Here is a 26,830-nt window from a genome sequence, read left to right on the forward strand (position 1 = left end):
AGAGACGTGTAAAATTATAAAAGGACTGGACAAGCTAGATGCAGGAAACATGTTCCCAATGTTGGGCGAGCCCAGAACCAGGGGCCACACAGTCTAAGAATAAAGGGGAGGCCGTTTAAAGCTGAGGTGAGGAGGAACGTTTGCAGTTGTAAATGTGTGGGATTCTCTGCCACAGAGGGCAGTGGAGTCCGATTCACTGGATGGGTTTAAGAGAGAGTTAGATAGAGCTCTAGGGGCCAGTGGAATCAAGGCATATGGGGAGAAGGAAGGCACGGGTTATTGATTGTCAATGATCAGCCGCGATCACAATGAATGGCGGTGCGTACAGGCTCGAAGGGCCGAGTGGCCTCCTCCTGCACCTGTTGTCTGTTTCTGTCTTAAGATAGACGCAACAGAACTGGAGTAACTCAGTGAGTCAGGCCACAGAGAGAGATGGAGAGAGGGGGAGAGAGAGAGAGAGAGAGGGGGGAGAGAAAAAGATGGGGGGAGAGAGGGGATAAGAGAGAGAGAGAGATTGAGGGGGAGAAAGAGATGGGGAGAGATAGAGGGAGAGGGAGAGAGAGAGGGGTTAGAGAGAGGGAATGGGAGGCGGCAGAGAGAGGGAGAGAAAGAGATAGAGAATGAGAGGGAGTGGGTGAGAGAGGGAGAGGGGGTAGAGAGAGGGGGAGAAAGAGGAAAAGAGAGACAGAGGGAGAGGGGGAGAGAGAGGGAGTGGGAAAGGGTGGGAGAAAGAGATAGAGAGAGAGAGAGGGGGAGGGGGAGAGAATGGGGGAGAGTGGGAGGGAGAGCAAGAGAGAGGGGAGGGAGGTTGACTGTGTCTGACAGACTGTTGTAGTAGGGACTGGAAGGGTGGAAGAGCCTCCCCCTCACCCCCTCCCCCCTTCAAGACTCCTGAGGACTTACAGACTAACCAAGGCCCAGGCTCTGAACTGGGCCTAGTTTTGAGGCTTCAAAGAACGTTAAAACAGGCCTAGGCTTGAACGCGGCCTAGTTTCAAAGCTCCCGAGGACGTGCGGACTAATCGAGGCCCAGTTTGCTATCTGGTCCTAGTTTTGAGGCTCCAAAGTACTTTAAACAAGGCCTAGGCTTGAACGCGGCCTTGTTTCAAGGCTCCCGAGGACTTATGGACTAACCGAGGCCCAGGCTCCCTACCGGGCCTAGTTTTCCAGGCTCCACAGGGCCTAGGAACTCCGTGAAGGCCCAAGGGCCAGGCGGCCTTGCTGAAGAATCACCAACAACAGATAAACAGACTGATCCTACAGCTAATTATTCGCTCCACATGCAGGATGTGAAAACAAACCGATAAATAAACTAATAACTCAGCGAGAAATTGTTTCACTCAAACTAACCTTGTCGTTCGCTGGTGGAATGTTGGCCTTCATAACGAGAGGAGTTGAGTTGAGGAGCAAAGAGGTCCTTCTGCAGTTGTACAGGGCCCTAGTGAGACCCTAGTGAGATCGCACATGGAGTACTGTGTGCAGTTTTGGTTTCCTAATTTGAGGAAGGACGTCCTTGCTATTGAGGCAGTGCAGCGTAGGTTCACCAGTTTAATCCCTGGGATGGCGGGACTGTCATACGAGTAAAGATTGGAAAGACTGGGCTTGTATTCACTGGAGTTTAGAAGGATGAGAGGGGGATCTTATAGAGTCGTGTAAAATTATAAAAAGGACTGGACAAGCTAGATGCAGGAAACATGTTCCCAATGTTGGATGAGTCCAGAATCAGGGGCCACAGTCTAAGAATAAAGGGGAGGCCATTTAAAACTGAGGTGAGGAGAAACATTTCCAGTTGTGAATGTGTGGGATTCTCTGCCACAGAGGGCAGTGGAGGCCGATTCACTGGATGGATTTAAGAGAGAGTTAGATAGAGCTCTAGGGGCTAGTGGAATCAAGGGATATGGGGAGAAGGCAGGCACGGGTTACTGATTGTGGACGATCAGCCGCGATCACAATGAGTGGCGGTGCATACAGGCTCGAAGGGCCAAATGGCCTCCTCCTGCACCAGTTGTCTGTAACACATTCGTAGTGTAGGAAAATACCTGCAGATGCTGGTACAAATCGAAGCTATCACAAAATGCTGGAGTAACTCAGCGGGTCAGGCAGCAACTAGGAGAGAGGGAATGGGTGACGTTTCGGGTCGAGACCTTCAGACTGAACCCTTCAGACCCTTCTTCAGAAGTGTCTCGACCCGAAAAGTCACCCATTTCCTCTTTCCACAGATGCTGCCCAACCCACTGAGTTACTCCAGCAATCTGTGAAACGTCACCTATCCATGTTCTCCAGAGATGCTGCCTGACCCGCTGAGTTACTCCAGCATCTGCAGTTATTTTCCTACACAAGGATTTTTAATTAATTAATTATTAATTATTAGATGGGCCTGCAGTGCAGCGGGTCACCACACGGTGGGAGTGTTGAACGCAAAGTGCCCGGGCCTGCAGTGCAGCGGATCACCACACGGTGGGAGTGTTGACCACAAAGGGGACGGGCCTGCAGTGCAACGGATCACCACACGGTGGGAGTGTTGATCACAGTGGCCGGCCCTGCAGTGCAGCGGATCACCACACGGTGGGAGTGTTGACCACAAAGGGGACGGGCCTGCAGTGCAACGGATCACCACACGGTGGGAGTGTTGATCACAGTGGCCGGCCCTGCAGTGCAGCGGATCACCACACGGTGGGAGTGTTGACCACAAAGTGGATGGGCCTGCAGTTCCACACAACATTACTCACACATGGACATGCAGAACGAATTCAGAAGTCTATTAATAGTTATAAAAATCAGACATTTCATTCATTCCCCCACCCCCGCCAAAACAAAAAACAGTAGTAAATGTGCAGGTACAGCAGGCAGTGAAGAAAGCCAATGGCAATAGACAATAGACAATAGGTGCAGGAGTAGGCCATTCAGCCCTTCGAGCCTGTACGCACCGCCATTCAATGCGATCATGGCTGATCACTCTCAATCAGTACCCCGTTCCTGCCTTCTCCCCATACCCCCTGACTCCGCTATCCTTTAGAGCTCTATCTAGCTCTCTCTTGAATGTATTCAGAGAACATGTTTCCTGCCTCTAACGTCTCCAACCCCTTAATAATCTTATACGTTTCGATAAGATCCCCTCTCATCCTTCTAAACATGTTCCCAATGTTGGGGGAGTCCAGAACCAGGGGCCACAGTTTAAGAATAAGGGGTCGGCCATTTAGAACTGAGATAAGGAAACACATTTTTCAGTCAGAGAGTTGTGAATCTGTGGAATTCTCTGCCTCAGAAGGCAGTGGAGGCCAATTCTCTGGATGCATTCAAGAGAGAGCTGGATAGAGCTCTTAAGGATAGCGGAGTCATTGAGAATGATCAGCCCTGATCACATTGAATGGTGGTGCTGGCTCGAATGGCCTCCTCCTGCACCTATTGTCTACAATCCTCCAACCAAAGGTGGCATTATTACAGGGGTGGCCAAACTTGCTTAATGTAAGAGCCACATACGATAAAGTTCAGATGTTTGAGAGTCGCAAGACATGAACAAAATTTACACATACGTTTTTATTGTTACAGACACATTTTGTTCCAAAAATTTTATATAAATATTAAGAAATGCATGTATGCAATGATATTTATTCATGTATGCAGTTTTTTAAACTGTTCATTTGTATTAGTTTCAGTAATCACAAAGTACACATATATACCAAATGCTTTCAAAATCTTGACTGGTGATTGCTTTAACTATATTGAGCGTATTTAATACAGTAATGAACTACGGGAACTTCTAAGAAAAATGTGCGAATTTGCATTTCAGTAACATAAAATTAGACTGCCAAAACTAAAACTAAAAAGGGAAACATTATATTTTTAATGATATTTATTTGTCCTAGTAAATATCAGGTCAAAACATGGAGGAAAATATGTTTTAAAAAAAAGCAAACCAATAAAATTAGAGATATTTTAATCAGATACCACCTGGGATCAGCCAATCTTCCCTGTCCCGCCTGCAACTGGTCCAAAACGCCGCAGCGAGACTCCTGACGGGTACCCGTAAAAGGGACCACATCACCCCGATTCTGGCCTCTCTCCACTGGCTCCCTGTACGGTACAGAATCAATTTCAAGCTCCTCCTATTCACGTATAAAGCCCTAAATGGACACTCCCCCCCCTACATCAAAAATCTTCTAACCCCCCTCTCTAACTCCAGGTCCCTCAGGTCGGCCGACTTGGGGCTACTCACTATCCCGCGGTCTAGGCTTAAGCTCAGGGGTGACCGCGCTTTTGCGGTTGCAGCTCCTAGACTGTGGAACAGCATCCCTCTCCCCATCAGAACTGCCCCCTCCATCGACTCAAAGGAGTCGATGGAGGGGGCAGTTCTGATGGGGAGAGGGAGTCCAGGCTCAAAACCTATTTCTACTCCCTAGCGTTTGAGGCTCATTGAGGAGGCGCTGTGAACTGTTTGCGTGCCACTGTATGCTTCATTTTTTTTCTCCCATTGGAACCTAATCAGATGTACAGCACTTTGGTCAATGTGGGTTGTTTTTAAATGTGCTATACAAATAAAATTGACTTGACTTGACTTGACTTACAAAATTACAGTCTTATCATAATATTTTTATGACAAACAGACAATGCTACAAATATCAGGCTATTAAAGCCACTATTTACTGCTAGTAGTGGTCTTGTGGGTCTCCATCTTGTAAAATGTTCACAGACACTTTAAATAAAACTTGTATCTGAAGTGTACCAACTAGGCCTGCACAGTTCAACGTCTTGTGTTACACTGACGTGAGTGTGGTTGGGCCTAGCTAGACTCATTAAGCCACCTGTGACTACTCTCACTCCCCCGGCACACCCAAATCTTTAACCCCCTTACCCATGACCTCAGTCTTCTGACATTCCTCTGTAACCCTTGCTGACCTGAAATGTCTTTAATCCCTCTGCCTCCCACCATTCCCTCCCCCAGCACTAAACAACAATGCCTCACTCAGATTTAGCAATAAAATCAGGATTTAAATTCTTAAATATTTTTACTAACCATGAACATTAAACTTACGTTTTATACCAATGGGGTCTCAATTCATACCCAGTAAATAATTATAAGGCTTGGATTTTTTTCTTATTTACCTTTTATATTCACTGTGATGAAAAAAGGAGCTCAGCCAACATATTTCCACCAGCCGCATATTAAAGGTCAAAGAGCCGCATGTAGATCACGAGCCGTGGTTTGGCCACCCCTGCATTATTACAACCCCCTTCCACCCTAATAAAAAAAAAATTTCCTTGTGGACAAAAAAACAACAAAAAACACAACGGTAAGCTGATCATTCTCAATCAGTACCCCGTTCCTGCCTTCTCCCCGTACCCCCTCACTCCGCTGGGGCTCACCGGCAGTCTCTCCGTTTTTTTGTTGTTTTTTTGTCATTGTCGTTGTTAAATGTACTTTTTGTTTTATTTTTAACTCTGTGTATGTAGGGGGGTGGTGGGGGGGTTGGGGGAAACCTTTTTTTCAAATCTCCTCCTCAACGGAGATGCGACCTTTACCGTGTCGTATCTCCGTTCGCGCTACGGCCTAACATCGTGGAGTCGGCGGCCTCCAGCTGGGATCGACCTCAAAGACTCCGGTCGCAGGGCCTGGACTTACCATCTCGGAGGCTTCGGCCGTGGGCCCTGCAGACCGCAACATCGGGAGCTCGCAGGTCCCTGGCTGGCGACCGGCTTTTGGGAGCTCCAGCCGTAGCAGCTTCGACCGCCCCGAAGCGCGAGGTACGATCGACCTGCTCGCAGGCCCTTCATCGCCCTGCGTGGCCCGGCCGCAGCACTTTACATCGCCCGGTGGGGGCTCAGGACTTTCATCGCCCTGCGTGGCTCGGCCGCAGCACTTTCCATCGCCCGGTGGGGGCTCAGGACTTTTATCGGCCTGCTCGGCTCGGCCCTGGGACTTTCCATCGCCCGGTGGGGGCTTCAAAAAGTTGGGAGCCTCGATCACCTCGTGGCACCGCGGGAGAAGAATGAGGAGGAGATAAGACTTTGCCTTCCATCACAGTGAGGGTGTGCCTAGAGCAATCACTGTGATGGCTGTTTTGTGTAAAAAATTGTATCTGTGTGTCTTGTGCTTTTTAATGTCTACTGCCGGACCCTGACGTGAGAGGACGCTGGCGCTGTTTATTCGCCGCTTTTCCGTCAGGATAGTTTGTCTGTTTGTTTCTATGTTAATTGTTTTTGTAAAGCGCTTTGAGCATGCGATAAGGCGCTATATAAAATAAATGGATTATTATTATTATTATTATTAAGAGCTCTATCCAGCTCTCTTTTGAAAGCATCCAACGAACTGGCCTCCACTGCCTTCTGAGGCAGAGAATTCCACACCTTCACCACTCTCTGACTGAAAAGGTTCTTCCTCATCTCCGTTCTAAATGGCCTACCCCTTATTCTTAAAATGTGGCCCCTTGTTCTGGACTCCCCCAACATTGGGAACATGTTTCTTGCCTCTAATGTGTCCAATCCCCTAATTATCTTATATGTTTCAATAAGATCCCCCCTCATCTTTCTAAATTCCAGTGTATACAAGCCTAATTGCTCCAGCGTTTCAACATACGACAGTCCCGCCGTTCCGGGAATTAACCTAGTGAACCTACGCTGCACGCCCTCAATAGCAAGAATATCCTTCCTCAAATTTGGAGACCAAAACTGCACACAGTACTCCAGGTGCGGTCTCACCAGGGCCCGGTACAACTGTAGAAGGACCTCTTTGCTCCTATACTCAACTCCTCTTGTTATGAACGCCAACATTCCATTGGCTTTCTTCACTGCCTGCTGTACCTGCATGCTTCCTTTCAGTGACTGATGCACTAGGACACCCAGATCTCGTTGAACAACCCCTCTTCCTAACTTGACACCATTCAGATAATAATCTGCCTTTCTATTCTTACTTCCAAAGTGAATAACCTCACACTTATCTACATTAAACTGCATCTGCCATGTATCCGCCCACTCACACAACCTGTCCAAGTCACCCTGCAGCGTTATTGCATCTTCCTCACAATTCACACTACCCCCCAGCTTAGTATCATCTGCAAATTTGCTAATGGTAATTTTAATCCCTTCATCTAAGTCATTAATGTATATCGTAAATAGCTGGGGTCCCAGCACCGAACCTTGCGGTACCCCACTGGACACTGCCTGCCATTCCGAAAGGGACCCATTTATCCCCACTCTTTGCTTTCTGTCTGTCAACCAATTTTCTATCCATGTCAGTACCCTACCCCCAATACCATGTGCTCTAATTTTGCCCACTAATCTCCTCTGTGGGACCTTGTCGAAGGCTTTCTGAAAGTCGAGGTACACCACATCCACTGACTCTCTCCTGTCAATTTTCCTAGTTACATCCTCAAAAAATTCCAGTAGATTTGTCAAGCATGATTTCCCCTTCATAAATTCATGCTGACTCGGAATGATCCTGTTACTGCTATCCAAATGCTCAGCAATTTCGTCTTTTATAATTGACTCCAGCATCTTCCCCACCACGGATGTCAGACTAACTGGTCTATAATTACCCGTTTTCTCTCTCCCTCCTTTCTTAAAAAGTGGGATAACATTTGCTATCCTCCAATCCACAGGAACTGATCCTGAATCTATAGAACATTGAAAAATGATCTCCAATGCTTCCACTATTTCTAGAGCCACCTCCTTAAGTACCCTGGGATGCAGACCATCAGGCCCTGAGGATTTATCAGCCTTCAGTCCCATCAGTCTACCCAAAACCATTTCCTGCCTAATGTGGATTTCCTTCAGTTCCTCCATCACCCTAGGTTCTCCGGCCCCTAGAACATTTGGGAGATTATGTGTATCTTCCTCAATGAAGACAGATCCAAAGTAACGGTTTAACTCGTCTGCCATTTCTTTGTTCCCCATAATAAATTCCCCTGTTTCTGTCTTCAAGGGACCCACATTTGCCTTGGCTATTTTTTTCCTCTTCGCGTACCTAAAAAAACTTTTGCTATCCTCCGTTATATTATTGGCTAGTTTACCCTCGTACCTCATCTTTTCTCCCCGTATTGCCTTTTTAGTTAAGTTTTGTTGCTCTTTAAAAGAGTCCCAATCCTCTGTCTTCCCACTCTTCTTTGCTATGTTATACTTCCTCTCCTTAATTTTTATGCTGTCCCTGACTTCCCTTGTCAGCCACAGGTGTCTCTTACTCCCCTTAGAGTCTTTCCGCCTCTTTGGAATAGATTGATCCTGCAACCTCTGCATTATTCCCAGGAATACCTGCCATTGCTGTTCTACCGTCTTCCCTGCTAGGGCCTCCTTCCAGTCAATTCTGGCCAGCTCCTGCCTCATGCCTCTGTAATCCCCTTTGCTATACTGTAATACCGACACTTCCGATTATCCCTTCTGCCTTTCCATTTGCAGAGTAAAACTTATCATGTTGTGATCACTGCCTCCTAATGGCTCTTTTACCTCTAGTCCCCTTATCAGATCAGGATCATTACACAACACTAAATCCAGTACAAGCTGTTCTAAGAATCCATCTCGAAGGCATTGTACAAACTCTCTTTCCTGGGGTCCATTTCCAACTTGATTTTCCCAGTCTACCTGCATGTTGAAATCTCCCATAACCACCGTAGCATTACATTTTTGACACGCCAATTTTATCTCCTGATTCAACTTGCACCCTATGTCGAGGCTACTGTTTGGGGGCCTATAGATAACTTCCATTAGGGTCTTTTTACCCTTACAATTTCTCATTTCTATCCATACTGATTCAACATCTCCTGATTCTATGCAACCCTTGCAAGGGAATGAATATCATTCCTTACCATCAGAGCAACCCCACCCCCTCTGCCCACCAGTCTGTCTTTTCTATACGTTGTGTACCCCTGAATATTCAGTTCCCAGCCCTGGTCCTCTTGTAGCCATGTCTCAGTGATCCCTACAACATCATACTTGCCCATGACTAACTGAGCCTCAAGCTCATCCACTTTATTTTTTATACTACGCGCATTTAAGTACAACACTTTAACTTCTGTATTCACCTCCCCTCTCACATCGGTCACAATTGGCCCTGCCCTTAATTTCTTTTCCCCTCTAGAACTTCTGTTCCCATTCTTCCGAGAGTCTTTTGCAATATCTCCTGTATTCCCTTTTTTTTTTACCTCATCTTCATATTCACAATTTGTCAACCCCTCCCCCCCACTACTTAGTTTAAAGCCACAGGTGTCACACTAGCAAATCTGCCTGCCAGAATGTTTGTCCCCCTGCTGTTAAAATGTAACCCGTCCCTTTTGTACAAGTCACCCCTAGCCCAGAAGAGATCCCAGTGGTCCAGAAATCTAAATCCCTGCTCTCTGCACCAGCCCCTCAGCAATATATTCATACCCTCTATCTGTCTGTTCCTGGCCTCACCAGCACGAGGTACCGGTAGCAGTCCAGAGATAACCACCTTCGACGTCCTACTTCTCAGTGTTTTTCCCAACTCTCTAAACTCCCGCTGTAGCACCTCCTTCCTCTTCCGCCCGACGTCATTCGTGCCCACATGCACAACGACTTCAGGTTGATTGCCTTCCCTCACTAGGATTTTCTGAAGCCGGTCCGTGATGTGTTGAACCCTGGCACCAGGGAGGCAACAGACCATCCTCAAGTCCCTCCTGCTGCCACAGAATCTTCTGTCCGTCCCTCGGACGATGGAGTCACCCACCACTACGGCTCTTCCTGACTTCGGTCTCCCCTGTCGAGTATCCTTGCCAACAGGTCCGCTACTCGGACTGGAAACGTCTTCTGCCCCGACAGTTCCCAAGAGGGTATACCTATTTGCAATAGGCACAGCCACTGGGGTCTCCTGTAGTCCACGTCCACTCCCCCCTGAAACAGTCTTCCACCTTCGCTCGACCTGGACCCATGGCGTGACAGCCTCACAATAGGTCCTGTCGAGGAAACTCTCGCATTCCCGGATGGCCCTGAGGTCATCCAACTGCTTCTCCAACTCCATCACACGTCCATTCAGATAGATAGATATAGAGAGATAGAGAGATAGAGATAGAGAGATAGAGAGATAGAGAGAGAGAGAGAGAGAGAGAGAGAGAGAGAGAGAGAGAGAGAGAGAGAGAGAGAGAGAGAGAGAGAGAGAGAGAGAGAGAGAGAGAGAGAGAGAGAGAGAGGGGGAGAGAGAGGGGGAGAGAGAGGGAGTGTGTAGGGTAGTGTTAATGTGCGGGGATCGCTGGGCGGTGCGGACTCGGTGGCCGAGGGGCCTGTTTCCGCGCTGTATCTCCAATCTAAACTGAAGCAAACTAAACTGCTGTCTCCCCGTTCAGTAGATTTCAAAAGAATTCAAAAGCAATCTGTACAGTCCAAGTAATTTTGAGTTTATTTCAATTACAGTATTGGAAGCAACAATGCACATCATTCAAAAAAACGCGATCTTTCAATTAGCTTGTCGTGTGTGTCAATGGTTGTGTACATTTTCCAAATCACTGAAGTAACATGAACTGTATCTATTACATTGAACTAGTCATTGAACGGAGTTAATAATACCATAACGACTTTTGACGAGAAGGGTCCAATCCCATTACATTTAAAAAATATTTTCACAAAAGTGATTTCTGTTCCGTTGCCGGACGCGGTTAGCGCGTTAAAATGAACGGATCGACAGCTCTGATTCCACTTGCTGTTTATTTCTCTCTTCCCACATTTACATTCCCCCTGGTTTTATTTCCGCGCTCACTCTGGTTTTTACGACGCGGAATTTGGGGATTAAATGGGAGCCGTTCAGCGCCGACCTGTTGTCCACCGGGTTTCTGCCCCACAGCCCCTGAGCCCCGCTCCTGACGCCGGTCCCGGGACCCGACCCTTTTACACACCCGGAGCGGAACCGGAGCAGATTCTCATCCACTGGTCTTTCTCCCCAGGCCCGAAGAGAGGATAAAGTTTCTCCGTGAATTTATTCCCAGTGAAGGTGTGGAGATGGGACTTGGTGTCCGCGTCGTAAAATGAAACTGTCCCGGACTCGTAACTGAGATAAACTCCCACCCTCCCGGGGATGGGACGGGCGGGGAGACGGGATGGAGGGGAGGTGACTGCAACAAACTCGTCATCCCACCGCTCGATCCTCCAGACTCCAGTCTCCGGGGTCGCTGTGACCGATCTCTTCCTCTCCACAGACTCTGCGGCGACTCCCAGACTCCAGCCCTCACTCCCCGCCACCTCCACCTCCCAGTAATGTCTCCCCGATGTGAATCCCTCCGATCCCAGCACACACCCCCAGCCTGTAAACCTCTTCCCGGTGTCAGGGAGACTCCTCCGGGTCCCGGTCGGTCTCACCCTCTTCCGATCCTCAGACACCTCGAGCCGCGCATGCGCTGTTTCCACATCCAGGGTGACGGAGACTGGGGGGAGAAGCAGAGAATCAGAGAGTCCCCGGGGGTCGGGGGGAGACTCGGGCAGCGCGGCCCCGGGACCGGGGGAGAGGCCGCTCGGCCTCAGGCACAGGCGGGCGGACAACTGAAACCCTGCCCGGGGTTTCACCCACAACCACATCGGGTGGACAACAGACATCTCTCCCGGAGTTTTTAATCCAGAGATGGAGAGGGGAATTTCGTGAGGTGGGGGAGGGTGGACGGGGAGGACGAGTGCGGAGAGTGAGGAGGATTGTAAGATTGCGGTGGTTAAGGAGAAACGTAGGGGGGGGGGGGCTACTCACATATGGAGGCAGATCGGAGCAAAAGGATATTGAGGTTAGCGGTGATTTGAGGTTGTTAAAGAGGAGGTAGAGGTGCGTGGTGGGGTCGTCATGATGACAGTGAAAGGGGGCAGACACGAAGGGCCAGATGACCTGCCCCTGTTTCTATGAGTGGTGGGTGAGAGAGAGAGGGAGAGGTGGCTTGGACCATGGAAGGAAGCAGAGGTTGAATGATCGGGTGTTGGACAGAATAGAATGGGTGGAGACTTGTGGTTGTGGGGTCGTTGAAAGAGAGCGGGTTCACGAGTGGATTTGATGGGTGTGTACAACTAACACACTGATCTCATTGTGAACCAATATATGAACTTCACTGAGGGACTTGACAATGTTCCGCGTGCAAGGCTGGTCCAGAAAGCGAATGCAGGTGGGATCCAAGGCGAGCTTGTGAAATGGATCAACAAGTGGCTTGGTGGTTGGAGGTAGAAAGTAGCGGTAGAAGGATGATTTTTCTGCTTGGAGGTCTGTGGCTGGTGGTGTGTAGCAGAGATCGGTGCTGCAACCTTTGCTGTTTATGTTATATGATCATGGCTTGGATGTGAATGTGGGAGGTGTGATTAGTAAGTTTAGGGAGGAAGCAAAAATTGTGGATAGTGGGGAAGGTTGTCAAAGTCTGCAGAAGGATGCAGGGTAATTATCTAAACCATATTCGCATGCAGTGATATCAAATCACGAGAGTGTAGGTTTATATTGAGAGCAAAGAATTTTAAAGTATATCTGAAATTTAGGTTTTACTAGACCAAGTGGACACGTTGGGCCCAAACCTCTCCTGCATTGGTGCAGCACCCTCTCTTCCCCACTTCTCCCCCTCCTCCCCTCCTTCCTCCTTCCTCCCTCCCTCCCTCACCCCCCTCCCCCTCTCCCTCTACCCCACCTCCCTAGGAGATAGATTTAAACTTTAAAATGTGAATAACTTTAAAAATATAACACCGATTTCAATTAAACTTCTTCCATTAGCACCAAAGGGATGACGGTGAGTAAGGTTGGCTTAAAATTGTCATGCTATCGTGTACCACTTTCGCTGTAGTTTAGGAACAAACAAACAAACGAGAGGTTTAGTACATAGATTTACTCTGAGAGTGGGTGATATCGGGAACATGCTAGAGGGGGTGGCGGAGTGAGATATCATCAATATATTGGAGGTACTTAAATAAGTGAGGTGCAGAAGAATGCCGATGGAATGTGGGCAAATCGATTAGTATAGCTGGGGTAAAGATGGTCATGGACACGATGGGCCGAAGGGCCAGACTCTGTAATGTACAACCATGGCTCTCAGCTTCCAAGAGCACTGAATGACTGAGTCTCCACAGCCACCGGTGCAGGGTCGTTCCCCAGTCTCTGCGTGCAGTAATGTCTCCTTATCTCTGTGCTAATCCGGGGTGAACTAGCGGATGGAACACAACATTACCTGAAGGTCGCAAACAGAGGATGTTGGTAGAGGGTTGTTTTTCAGACTGGAGACAGAGTCCACTCTTGTTCCTTATTTATATACACGATTGGGTGTGTATGTAGGTTGCAAGGTTAGTCAGTTTGCAGATGGAACTAAAATTGGTGACATTGTGGAGAGTGAAGAATGTTACCTGAGAGTAAATGGGATCCCTGTGAACTGGGCCAATGGGCTCAGGAACGGCAGGTGGGATTTATTCATGTGAAGGTGAGGCGATGCACTTTGTTGAGACAAACCAGGGCAGGACATACACAGTAAACGGGGAGCTTTATAGAACGGAGAGATGTCGGGGTGCAGGTACACAGTGCCATGGAAGATGCAACGGTGACAGGCAGGGAGGTGAAGAATGTGTTTGTTGCTCATTCTTTCAAAAGTCAGGATATTAAAGACAGCGTTGAGACAATGAGGTTGTTGGCAAACTGGAGAGGGTGCAAGAAGATTTACGAGGACTCTATCGGGTCTGGAAGGTTTGTTTATCAGGAGAGTTTGCGCAGGTGGGGACGTTTGTCTTTGGAACCTTTCAGGCTGACTATAGGCGTGGATAAGATCTATATAAGGTGCACAGATAAGGTGAATACCCACAGTATTTTTCCAATCTAATACTGGAGGACATCGGTTTCAGGTGAGAGGGGAAACACTAACTTGGAGAAACTTGAAGAGCAGCTTTTTCCAGCAGTAGGTCGTTCCTATATGGAGTGAGCTGCCAGAGGAAGTGTTCAAGGCAGGTACAATTACGATATTTGAGAGACACTTGGGCAGGTAGGTGGATTTGAACGACTTGGAAGGATATGGGGCAGACGCAGGCAAGTGGGGCGAGCTTGATTGGGCAACTTGGTCAGCATGGGCGTGTGCAGTGAAAGGGCCTGTTTCTGTGCTGCTTTGCTCTCTGACTGTGATGCTTCCCAGCTTAGATTAATCTGATTTCCCTTCAATCCAATCATTACATCAACCTTTGCATCCACGTATGACGTAAAGATATCAAACAACAATAATGGAAAGGGATTAAGATTTACCTTGCTTGATGACGTCAGTTGTTTCTCTAAACACGGTGTTGAGCAAAAAAGGGTTATCGAACCTTTCCATCGGCAAGGCACCATCTGCAACCGACAGTGATTTGGCTTCATCATGAACCCTGCAAATATTTAACGACAGGTTATAAATTGAGCATCAGCATGTTTTTGAGCTGTTCTACAAGAACATTCAGTCCAGACGATGTCCTACCTCATCTTGCGACCAGCTTCCTCCTGCAAGAAATAAAACACAAATCGCAATTAACTGAGATGGACTTTTCTCGTCAGGACAGTGGGAACTTCACATAGATTGCTACAAGCATCTGATAATTCCCCTTTCCCAACTCTCATTGGTAAGATCACAGCAGCTCTTTCCCAAGGAGTTTGCAGGCAGTGCTGAGCTCCCATACATTATGAGGGAAGCCCTTTAGTTTTGGAACAACAGCAGCACATTGCTGGGACACGGGGAACATTGGGCCAGTTCTGAATCACTGGTAAATGTGGCGTTTATTTCACAAATGTCACCCACCGTGCACTTTCACCTCACCAAAACCCCTCACCTTCAAAAATGACACGTTGTCTTTTAGATCCAGCTGTTCCTGTAAGCTTTTGACTTCGTTCTCAATGGAATTTAAATTCTCTTGAATCACTTGGAGATGTTTCTCCATTGTATTCAGAATCTTCTTCTCTTCCTCCTGGATATCTGTCAGTACACGCTGCTCTTTCTCAGTGAGAATCTGGTGCAGTTCAACAAACTGGGATGTGATCTGTGACTGAAGGTTGTGTGACTGTTCCTGTGAAATGAAAGGTGAAGATCAATATGTCACTGTATTGTGTTTCCTCACGGTATGGAAAATATTATTTGGCCAATCAATATCTGGTCATAGGGCGCAGGAATAGACCATTCTGCCCACTATATCCATACTGGCCACTGTACAGATCCTCACCAATCCCATTTACTTCCATTGAATAGATAGCTGATTATCACGAGAATTCAATAGCTTGTACAAATGCTTCGGAAATGTCATTATCCCATCAATCCCATTCCCCTCATCCAATTCCCTGCCGCCCATTCCCTTTCACATCCCCTTTAATTCCCATTGATTTGCCCACGACCTACTTTCACAGGGATGATTTACAATCGCCGATTGACTCTCCAACCGGCGTGTCGTTTGGACGTGGAAGGAATTATGGGAGATAATACGATATTATTTTATACATGATATTATTTTATACATTAGACATTGTTACGGTATTATTTTATACATTGTTGTTTAAGGTTTGTAACTACTTAGGCATTAGGCGCCTCTCTGTAACTAATTAAGGCGCTCTAGACATTCCTTACCCTTGACACGTGTCGGTAACATAACACTCCTTTTCTTTAGCCTTTACCTTTGCTTTAGCCTAGACGATAAGAGTGGCAGAATGTGAAGAGATGCGGACATTCATCAATGAGTAGGATTTAATGGCGGCAAGAGAAGAGATAAGGAAAGACATAGGCCTTGGGGTGATGGATGGACATGAGGGATGGACTAGCAGGAAATAAGGGAGGCGAAGTATGAAGGGATGTGAGCATTGAGATAAGGATATATTACTAAATGGGATTTAATGGTGGCGGGACAGACGGGTGACTACAAAGTAATGAATGACTGAAGAAAGGAGTGTGGGTATGAGGTAATGTAAAGAAGATAAGGTTTAGAATAACCCTATAAAAATAGGCTGCCCGGTGTACTAAGTGGGCAGTCAGATGGTTGACATCCTGATTGTTCCAGCCGTTGTTTGCAAATAAAGGCTTTTAACTTCTTGAAGAATTCTCCGTGTCATCTGCTTCATTTTTGAACACCGGTAACCACGACAAAATTGGCGTAGTCGGCAGGATCGGAAAGAGGCCCGTTCGATAAAGGACGACCAGCCAAGGGCGCTTTCTAGCCCCATGGGGGCTCCCCGGAACAACAGGACAAGGGTGGTCATCTGCTAAAAGGTAGGCGGTTTTACGCTTCATTTGGATTTTTAACCTGTTGAAACGGGGGGCCGCTGGTGACACAGAACCATCTAGGCGGTTAAAAGGGCCTCTCCGATCCAAAGAATCTGGCTAAAATATTCTAAAAAGAGACCTGGAGGATTGCTCAAGAAGGCTGCGCAGTGGGGTAAGTAGAAAATAGATAAGTTAAGAAAGTGGATTTGTGACGTCAAAAAGACCTTGTGGATACCGCCCTAAGAGGATAGGGGACTGAATAGACGGGGCGTCCTGTGGATACCGCTCTAGTTAACCGGGGGTCACTCTGGTTAGCTAGGGGTCTGTACGGGCAGGATCAGAGGGTCTGTGGATACCGCTCTAGTTAACCGGGGGTCACTCTGGTCAGCTAGGGGTCTGTACGGGCAGGATAAAGCGTCCTGTGGATACCGCTCTAGTTAACCAGGGGTCACTCTGGTCAGCTAGGGGTCTGTACGGGCAGGATCAGAGGGTCTGTGGATACCGCCCTAAGTGAGGAGGGGTTTGTACGGGCAGATCAAGAATTGGAATAATTGGATAACATAAAAATAATAAAATTGCAAAATATTAAAGGAATACAGTAGAACTGTAGAAAATAGAAATAGCGTAGTAGGTAGCATAGTGACTATAGCGACGGAACGGAGTGAGAACAAGGACTGCATTTAAACTGACTGACCAAGTGCACTAAAATAAGACAAGTACAATGAATAAAATAACTGCAGTTGAAATACTAAGTAAGAAATTCCCCGTATCCAAAGAGGATATTAAAAAACACTCTGAAAAATGGGAAAAAAGGAGGGGAAAATTAGTCACGAAATGGCCCAAGGAAGGCACGTTTGATATAAACATGTGTGATGGAATGGAAGTGTTAATCAAGAACTATAAACCTAAGGATAAATCAGAAATCCGAGTAACGAAAAAGGAAAAAGAACTAGACGTGCTTAAATTGTTTAGAATAGGAGAAAGGCTGAGGAAAGCATACCAGGAAAAGAATACCACCTCAAACACAGGTGAAAAACCCGAAAAACAGCATGAAAGTCAGGAGCTTCAGGAGAAAAAATCAACTCTGTACCCCAGCCTAAGGGACCCTGGGTATCCCCCTCCCTATTCCAGCCTGGAAGGAATAAAGCAGTGCCCTTTGATGAAAGGGATAGTGGAGATAGAGGGAGAAGTCGAAGTTTGGAGGAATGGGCAAGACATAAAGGAGTATAGACAAAGAAGGAGGCAGCGAAAAAAGGAAAGGATGAAGCAAGAAGCACGGGAACTAGAAGCAGACATCAGAAGACTGCAGGACCTCAGGGACCTCAGGGACAGAAAGATTTGTGAGATCCGCCAGGCAGCAAATGAGGAGTATGAGGGAGACAACAACGCAGAAACACAGGCGAGTAATCAACAGGCATCAGAGAGAGAGGGCAAAACTGTGAGAGTGAAGCAGAATTAGAAAGTGATGGGGAAAAAACAAGGGAGCGTAGAAGGGAAATAGAGGGATCCATGAAGCACTTAGAGATGGAGATGAGGGAGTTGGAAAAAACTATAGAAAGAGAAAGAAAGGAAAGCCAGGTGTATGCCCAGGAAGGAATGAGGTGGGAAAGCATACAGGTAGAACCACAACAGGGGATGGTGAACGAGAGACAGGAGCTGAGGGGTGGAATGATGCTGTTACTTTTGATAAAGGCAGGACAAACCCAGTATATCCCTTGGGCGACCCGAGGCCTAGAAGGGCTGAAAAACACCTTGCCCAACATATATAACGGGGCAGGAAAATGGATTAGGGCATTTGAGGAGGAAACTATGGGACGGTTATTGGCTATGGGAGATTTGAAGGCACTACTGGTGAAGGTAGTGGGAACCACGAAATTAGCAGAGGGTATGGCAGGCCCTCAGAGACTGTTACCCGTTCAAGGTGGACCTAAAGATATTGAAAGGAGACCCGCTGGGGGACACGGAGAACCCAGCGGCTTATCTGGAGGATCAACTGAAAAGGTGGAGACTCGAAACTGAACAAAAAATAGACGGTAAAGAGTTGATGACCGCTTTGTTTCGGACCGCTATAGTGGACGCAATGTCTCCTCGAGTTAAGTCCAGACTGGAGGAGGTGGTGGAATTGTCAACCATATCCCACTCCCAGTTCAGGGACCACCTGGTTCATGCAGTCGACAAATGTCGTAAGGAGAGACAAAAAATGGTGAACCAACAAGAAGAGGTGCAGAGAAAGTTGATGCAAATGCAACTAGAAGAACTAAAAAAGAAAGAGCGTGAAAAAGGAAAGAAAATGCTGGCAGTAACAGCAGACCTGGCTGAAACAGCAGAAGTGAACGATACACTGATGCACAGTGAGTCCTATGGTAGAGCCAGACGGGGGCTGGATAATCCCATGCCAATAATAAATGTCTTTGGGGGAGCTTCTCCTCAAATGTCCTATCAGGGGCAAATCAGATCAGGGAATCAGCCCCGACAGGATTGGGGTCCTCAAGGGGGAGCACAAGGAAGGGGAAGAGGAAGGCCAGTAGGCAGACAGGTAGTTGATAGAATATGTTGAGGATGCAATCAGGTAGGGCACCTGAGGAGGAACTGCCCACACCGACCGTGGCCCGGCCCGTACCAACATTTGGATAGCAGTAACGGGATCATTCCGAGTCAGCATGGATTTACGAAGGGGAAATCATGCTTGACAAATCTACTGGAATTTTTTGAGGATGTAACTAGGAAAATTGACAAGGGAGAGTCAGTGGATGTGGTGTACCTCGACTTTCAGAAAGCCTTCGACAAGGTCCCACATAGGAGATTAGTGGGCAAAATTAGGGCACATGGTATTGGGGGTAGGGTACTGACATGGATAGAAAATTGGTTGACAGACAGAAAGCAAAGAGTGGGGATAAATGGGTCCCTTTCGGAATGGCAGGCAGTGACCAGTGGGGTACCGCAAGGTTCGGTGCTGGGACCCCAGCTATTTACGATATACATTAATGACTTAGACGAAGGGATTAAAAGTACCATTAGCAAATTTGCAGATGATACTAAGTTGGGGGGTAGTGTGAATTGTGAGGAAGATGCAATAAGGCTGCAGGGTGACTTGGACAGGTTGTGTGAGTGGGCGGATACATGGCAGATGCAGTTTAATGTAGATAAGTGTGAGGTTATTCACTTTGGAAGTAAGAATAGAAAGGCAGATTATTATCTGAATGGTGTCAAGTTAGGAGGAGGGGGAGTTCAACGAGATCTGGGTGTCCTAGTGCATCAGTCAATGAAAGGAAGCATGCAGGTTCAGCAGGCAGTGAAGAAAGCCAATGGAATGTTGGCCTTCGTAACAAGAGGAGTTGAGTATAGGAGCAAAGAGGTCCTTCTACAGTTGTACCGGGCCCTGGTGAGACCGCACCTGGAGTACTGTGTGCAGTTTTGGTCTCCAAATTTGAGGAAGGATATTCTTGCTATGGAGGGCGTGCAGCGTAGGTTCACTAGGTTAATTCCCGGAATGGCGGGATTGTCGTATGTTGAAAGGCTGGAGCGATTGGGCTTGTATACACTGGAATTTAGAAGGATGAGGGGGGATCTTATTGAAACATATAAGATAATTAGGGGATTGGACACATTAGAGGCAGATAACATGTTCCCAATGTTGGGGGAGTCCAGAACAAGGGGCCACAGTTTGAGAATAAGGGGTAGGCCATTTAGAACGGAGATGAGGAAGAACTTTTTCAGTCAGAGGGTGGTGAAGGTGTGGAATTCTCTGCCTCAGAAGGCAGTGGAGGCCAGTTCGTTGGATGCTTTCAAGAGAGAGCTGGATAGAGCTCTTAAGGATAGCGGAGTGAGGGGTATGGGGAGAAGGCAGGAACGGGGTACTGATTGAGAGTGATCAGCCATGATCGCATTGAATGGCGGTGCTGGCTCGAAGGGCTGAATGGCCTACTCCTGCACCTATTGTCTATTGTCTACTAACAGGGACCCACAGGGGATGAGCAGGGTTTTAACCCAGGGCAAGCCCTAACGGGCTCGGTCGGAGGCCCGACTGGACTCGTGAACCCCTATGCTAGATATTAGGGGTGCCCAGATGACCCGGATGGGAAGGGACTTTACCCAATGATAACGCGATAGGCAGAAGAAGAACCCATGGTTCAGGTAATTTTGGGAGGGCGGCTAACACCTATGATGATAGATACTGGAGCTACATATACTTGTGTACAGCCGCAGTAGGCCTCCCACCTTCCCATGTCAGGAAAATTTGTTAAAACTGTAGGGTTCTCGGGAAAAACACAGTTAGAAACATAGAAAATAGGTGCAGGAGTAGGCCATTCGGCCCTTCGAGCCTGCACCGCCATTCAATATGATCATGGCTGATCATCCAGCTCAGTAGCCTGTACCTGCCTTCTCTCCATACCCCCTGATCCCTTTAGCAAAAAGGGCCACATCTAACTCCCTCTTAAATATAGTCAATGAACTGGCCTCAACTACCTTCTGTGGCAGAGAATTCCACAGACTCACCACTCTCTGTGTGAAGAAATGTTTTCTCATCTCGGTCCTAAAAGACTTCCCCCTTATCCTTAAGCTGTGACCCCTGGTTCTGGACTCCCCCAACATCGGGAACAATCTTCCCGCATCTAGCCTCTCCAACCCCTTAAGAATTTTATATGTTTCTATAAGATCCCCCCTCAGTCTTCTAAATTCCAGCGAGTACAAGCCCAGTCTATCCAGTCTTTCCTCATATGTAAGTCCCGCCATCCCAGGGATCAATCTGGTGAACCTTCTCTGTACTCCCTCTAAGGCAAGAACGTCTTTCCTCAGGTTAACACGATGCACAACCCCTGTAAGTTTAAAAATGAGTAATAGGGAAATAGTATTGCCGCTACTGGTGTCCAAAGGAACCCCCATTAATCTGCTGGGCAGGGATGCCTTGTTGAAACTAGAATTAAAGTTAGAATGTACCAAAGATGGTCTGAACGTGGAGAAATTGAATACCCAGCTGTTTATGGGGGAAGCTAGGAAAGCTAATGTATTTTGGGTAGGAAATATAGAAGATCAAATTTGGAATACGTGGAACAGATGGAAAGAGGGAGTAATGATCCTATTACCTGAAGCAACCCCACCCAAGACTGAGCTACATTGTACGGTACGGTTTGACGAGACCCAGGACATAGAGCAGGAGAGGTTGTGGTGCCTGGGAGCATGTGGCCAGCAGCACCTAAGGGCAGAAGCCATAACAATTGGAAAACAAGGGGCAGCCTTGCAAATTAAATGGAACACCTTTCTTGACAAGTGGTATAGGGTGCCAGTAGCTGCACCTCATGTGACATTACTAGTAAATAAGGGACATCAGTCCAGGGACTTGGGGCTCATGATCAAGCAAGTAAACACTATTGTTAACTGGAAAAAAATTACACCGAAGATATGGAAATCTGAGGACGATAATTATGTCAAGGTAGAGGTGAGCATGGATATGGTGGGAACGACAAAAGAGGTTGAAATTAGTCCCCAGCAACATCTCTTTTTAGTACAGAAGGGAGAAGGTCAGACAAAGGAAGACATGTTAAACAGGCTGCCACGTGGCTTATGGTCACAACATGATACAGATGTCGGGAAAGTGAAATCCGCAAACCCAGTAGAAATAGAACTAAAACAAGGGGCGATTCCGCCAAGGAGACCACAATACCCCTTAAAGCCAGAAGCAGAGGAAGGCATAGCAATAACTATACAGGGTCTGTTAGAAGCGGGAGTACTTGTCAGAACAAAAAGTCCCTGTAACACCCCGCTGTTGCCAGTTTTAAAAGCAGATAAGTCAAGGTGGAGATTAGTACATGATCTACGAGCAATGAGGTAGTGAGAGACTGGCCAGCAGTGGTTCCAAACCCACATACACTGCTGACTAACATTCCACCGGAGGCAGCGTACTTTTCAGTGATTGATCTCTGCTCAACATTCTTTAGCATGCCGTTAGCGGAAAGATGCCAGTTTTTGTTTGCATTTACTTACAGGGGCATTCAATATACTTATACTAGGATGCCACAGGGATTTAAACACTCGCCTCATGTTTTCAATCAGGTACTGAAGGCAGATTTGGAAGGTATATCCCTACATAGTACGTTAATACAATATGTGGATGATTTGTTGGTCTGCTCTGAAAGTGAGGAGCAATGTGAGCAAGACACCCTGACTCTTTTAGAAAGGCTGGCATACGGAGGCCATAAAGTGTCCAGGAAGAAGTTGCAGTTTTGTAAGCAACAGGTGGAATATTGAGGACGATTGATCTCCAAGGGAGTAAAGGCTATAGCACCAGATCAAATTGAGGCAATAATTAAAGCTCCCAAGCCTCGGACAGTAAAGCAAATGATGACATTTTTGGGAATGTCTGGATATAGCTCAGACTGGATTGGAGAATATGCTGAAATTGTGATGCCATTGAGAAAAATACTGACACACAAATTTGAGAAATGTTTTACAATAGAATGAGGAGGCGGAGACAGCTTTTAACACCATTAAGCGAGAGTTACAGTCAGCCCCAGCCCTTCCAAATTATGAGAGAATGTTTCACTTGTATGGTTCCAACAGGCAGGAGGGCTACGCTGCAGCAGTACTGATGCAGGAAACAGGCATAGTAGGTAAAGCTAAGCAGCCTGTAGCATACTACAGTACAAAATTGGATGAGGTGGTCCAGGGTTACCCACCCTGCTATCAGGGACTGGCTGCATTGCACTATGCGTACAACAAAGCCTCATCTATAACCATGGGCTATCCTGTAACTATATATACACACCATAAAGTAGTAGAGCTGTTGGAGAAGGGGAAGTTTGTATTAACACCGGCTAGAATAATAGCATTTCAAATGCTCTTGACATTCCCAGACATTACAAGTAACATAGCTGATTATGTTCCGCTTGACTATGAGGGGGAGCCCCATGATTGCGTTGGGGAAACGATGTTTTTTTCTAAATTAAGGACGAACTTACAATCAGAACCATTGAATGATGAGGACAAGAAAGTTTTGTTTGTGGATGGTTCATGCTATAAGGATTATGATGGCAATCATGCAGGATTTGCAGTAGTGCAGCTGGACCAAACAGGTTTTCAAACAATCAGATTAGAAGCTTGCCCACAACCTTGTTCAGCCCAGTTAGCAGAGATTAAGGCCTTAACAACAGCGTGTGAAATGATGGAGGGTGAGAAAGCTGACATTTACACAGATTCAGCATATGCACATGGGGTCTGCCACCTGTTTGGGGCAGTATGGAAGCAGCGAAGCTTCAAGAAAAGCAATGGGGACCCCATACAGCATTTTCAGCAAATTTCAGACCTAATAAGGGCACTGACTAAACCTAAGGCACTAGCTATCGTTAAATGCCAGGCACATAAAAAGGGAAACGACATGATCACAAAGGGCAATCATGCCGCAGACGAAGCAGCCAGAAAAGCGTCTGGATGCCAATCAGCCATTATTGCCCCGCAGGTAAATTTGAACCTGCAACCCACACAGGAGGATATAATTGCAATGCAAGGTAGGGCTACTTTAGCTGGACAAACAATGTGGAGACAGAGGGGAGCCAAACAGAATGTAGAGGGCCTGTGGACTACGGAAGGTTCGCTGGTAGCACCTACACCTCTGCTGACCATTCTCATCTCAGAAGCGCATGGGCTAGACCACTGTGGAAGGGGGGAAGTGTTAAGGAAGATAAAGAGAGATGGGTTTTGGTCACCCTATCTACAGGCTTCAGTGGATTACATTTTGTCACAATGTGAGATATGTGCTCAAAACAATGTTAGAAAGGGAATAACAACACCTATAGGACATATACCTGTGCCCGAAGGACCATTTAGGCACCTGGTTATTGACTATGTGGACATGCTGAAAAAAGTAAGAGGGAAAAGGTATATGCTGGTAGTAATTAATAGATTTAGCAGATGGGTGGAGGCAGTACCATCTAAGGATTTAGGTGCAGGAACTGTAGTCAAGTTTCTGACAAATGAGGTCATCCCACGATTCGGCATACCAACCGAAATCAGTTCCGACAATGGAGCGGCTTTTATTCAAAAAACAGTTAAGTTGGTACTGCAAACCCTGAGAGTGAAACAAAGATTTGGGTGTGTATACCACCCTCAATCTCAGGGCATGGTAGAAAGAGTTAATGGAACATTGAAGGCTAGATTGAACAAGATTTGCACAACTACAAAGTTAAATTGGATTGATGCCCTGCCATTGGCATTAATGAGCAGTCGCATGCAAACTAATCGAATAACTCATTTAACACCACATGAGATGCTCACTGGCAGACCCATGCCAATGCCCAAATGGAGAGGTCCTTACAAGGGACCAAGTTTGGAACAATTAGGGGTAGAACTTAAACAATACATGCAACAATTAACTATGATACACAAGTCTATTTACACACAGGAAAAGCAAAAGGAGCCAGAGGCGGACCAGGGAGAAGGACCTATTAAACCCGGAGATCAGGCCTATGTGCGAGCCTTTCGACGAAGGTGGAATGAGCCAAGAAGGGAAGGACCGTTCACAGTAGCTAAGGCCTCACCGACTGCTGTTCAGGTAGAGGGCCGGTCTACATGGTACCATCTCAATCATTCTACAAGGACTGTCCCACAGGCACAACCTGTGAATGACCTCGAGGTAAACGGGCAAGAGAACGAAAATACAGGAGAAGAGTGAAAGCTACTGCGAATCAGCTGCCGTTGCTCCAGGATACGGGCAAATTTCACCTCCAAGAGAAACAGATCCCTCCGATGGAATACTATACTGTTGAGCAATTTACTCTGGAGGATTACTAAGAACGTCGTTGTAAGGGAAGCTGGGTCTTTTTTCCTACCCTAGACATATGGGGGCAGGTTTTTGGCCGAGTGACCCAGGATGTTAGCATGTTGGAAGAAGAACACTGACAAACTGCACATCCTTTATACAATCCTAAGTTGGGGGGCTAATGGTTGAGAGTGGATTTATGATTTGAGTTAACAACATGTGCGGTTTTTGGTTTTCTTTTTCTGTGAGACCGTGTAGGTCTCAAAGGGGGGAATATTGGAGATAATACGATATTATTTTATACATGATATTATTTTATACATTAGACATTGTTACGGTATTATTTTATACATTGTTGTTTAAGGTTTGTAACTACTTAGGCATTAGGCGCCTCTCTGTAACTAATTAAGGCGCTCTAGACATTCCTTACCCTTGACACGTGTCGGTAACATAACACTCCTTTTCTTTAGCCTTTACCTTTGCTTTAGCCTAGATGATAAGGGTGGCAGAATGTGAAGAGATGCGGACATTCATCAATGAGTAGGATTTAATGGTGGCAAGAGAAGAGATAAGGAAAGACATAGGCTTTGGGGTGATGGATGGACGTGAGGGATGGACTAGCAGGAAATAAGGGAGGCAAAGTATGAAGGGATGTGAGCATTGAGATAAGGATATATTACGAAATGGGATTTAATGGTGGCGGGACAAACGGGTACTACAAAGAAATGAAGGACTGAAGAAAGGAGTGTGGGTATGAGGTAATGTAAAGAAGATAAGGTTTAGAATAATCCTATAAAAATAGGCTGCCCGGTGTACTAAGTGGGCAGTGAGATGGTTGACATCCTGGTTGTTCCAGCCGTTGTTTGCAAATAAAGGCTTTTAACTTCTTGAAGAATTCTCCGTGTCATCTGCTTCATTTTTGAACAGCGGTAACCACGACAGAATCCACCGCGGTCACAGGGAGAAGGCGTGAACCACACGGGCAGCGCCCGAGGTGAGGATCGAACCCGCTCACCAGAACTAGGAGACAGCAGCACTACTTGTGTCACTGCGCTGCCCTGTTATTACACGCGTCACAGGGATCAAACCTGCACAAGATCAGGAAATTGAAACTTAAAAGCCTCACCAGAACTCCAGAAATGTTCTCTTTCTGTTGCTGCTCCATTTGCTGGATCCCTGATTTCTTTTTCGTGAGAGATTTGATAGAAGATTTCACCTCATCCTGGAGTTGTGTTTGGGAATCAGAAAATTAAACTGTTGAACAGTAAAAATTGAATTAAAATGATGTGATTAAAATCGGTTTGCTTTTACCTTAAAGACTTCAACAGCTTCATCTACCGGCATGAAGCTGTGAGACTTGTGTTCCCGCGCATCTCGACAAACCAGGCAGATCAGCTTCTTGTCGGTTTCACAAAACAGCTTCAGTTCTTCCTGATGTTTCTCGCAGTGAAGTTTAATTTCCTTCTCTGGAATTTTTTCCTGATTCAGGCTCAGTGTTCGAGCTTTCTCAGCCAGTCTCGCCAAGGCCCGACTCACCCTGAGGTTGCGGTCTGTAAACACCTCTCTACATTCCGGGCAGGAGTTTCTCCCCTCCCTGTCCCAACTCTGTGTGATACAGGAGCGGCAGAAGTTGTGCCCGCACTCCAGTATAACCGGATCGGTGAAGAAATCCAGGCAGATGGGACAAACTGCCTCCTCGGTTAAACTCTCGACCTGGTCTTTCGAAGCCATTTTAACTCCGCCTCTTCCTGGTTCAAAACGCATTCCCTTTCGCGCAGCTGCTGATCAAAGATACTAGAGGAGAAAGATAGACCACTCGGCCCTTGAAACCGTAGTAGGTCATGTCGGCATTTTAGTAGCAGAAACCTGCAGAAACGTTTAAAAAGAAAAATAACTAAAATCTGTGAATTGATAGATGAGATATATTCTGCATTTTAATG

General features: G+C 46.8%; 3 protein-coding genes across 3 annotated transcripts in view; 1 reads left to right on the plus strand and 2 right to left on the minus strand.

The window, feature by feature from the left end:
* Positions 1-26,830, minus strand: part of LOC144602606 (zinc-binding protein A33-like) — a 313,416-nt gene that overhangs the window by 264,111 nt on the left and 22,475 nt on the right. The gene's annotated exons all lie outside the window — the stretch shown is intronic.
* LOC144603025 (nuclear factor 7, brain-like) overlaps positions 1-26,830 on the plus strand; it is a 424,775-nt gene that overhangs the window by 179,327 nt on the left and 218,618 nt on the right. The window lies entirely within an intron of this gene.
* LOC144603026 (zinc-binding protein A33-like) lies at positions 10,581-26,621 on the minus strand. Its single transcript, XM_078416155.1, has 6 exons — positions 26,202-26,621; positions 26,017-26,112; positions 14,724-14,957; positions 14,375-14,397; positions 14,167-14,285; positions 10,581-11,356 (listed from the first exon to the last, which is right to left on the minus strand). Exons 1-6 carry the CDS (start codon positions 26,619-26,621, stop codon positions 10,824-10,826), a joined length of 1,425 nt encoding a protein of 474 aa, XP_078272281.1. The 3' UTR covers positions 10,581-10,823.

The sequence above is a fragment of the Rhinoraja longicauda genome, chromosome 19, assembly GCF_053455715.1.
Source record: "Rhinoraja longicauda isolate Sanriku21f chromosome 19, sRhiLon1.1, whole genome shotgun sequence".
Classification (NCBI taxonomy): domain Eukaryota; kingdom Metazoa; phylum Chordata; class Chondrichthyes; order Rajiformes; family Arhynchobatidae; genus Rhinoraja; species Rhinoraja longicauda.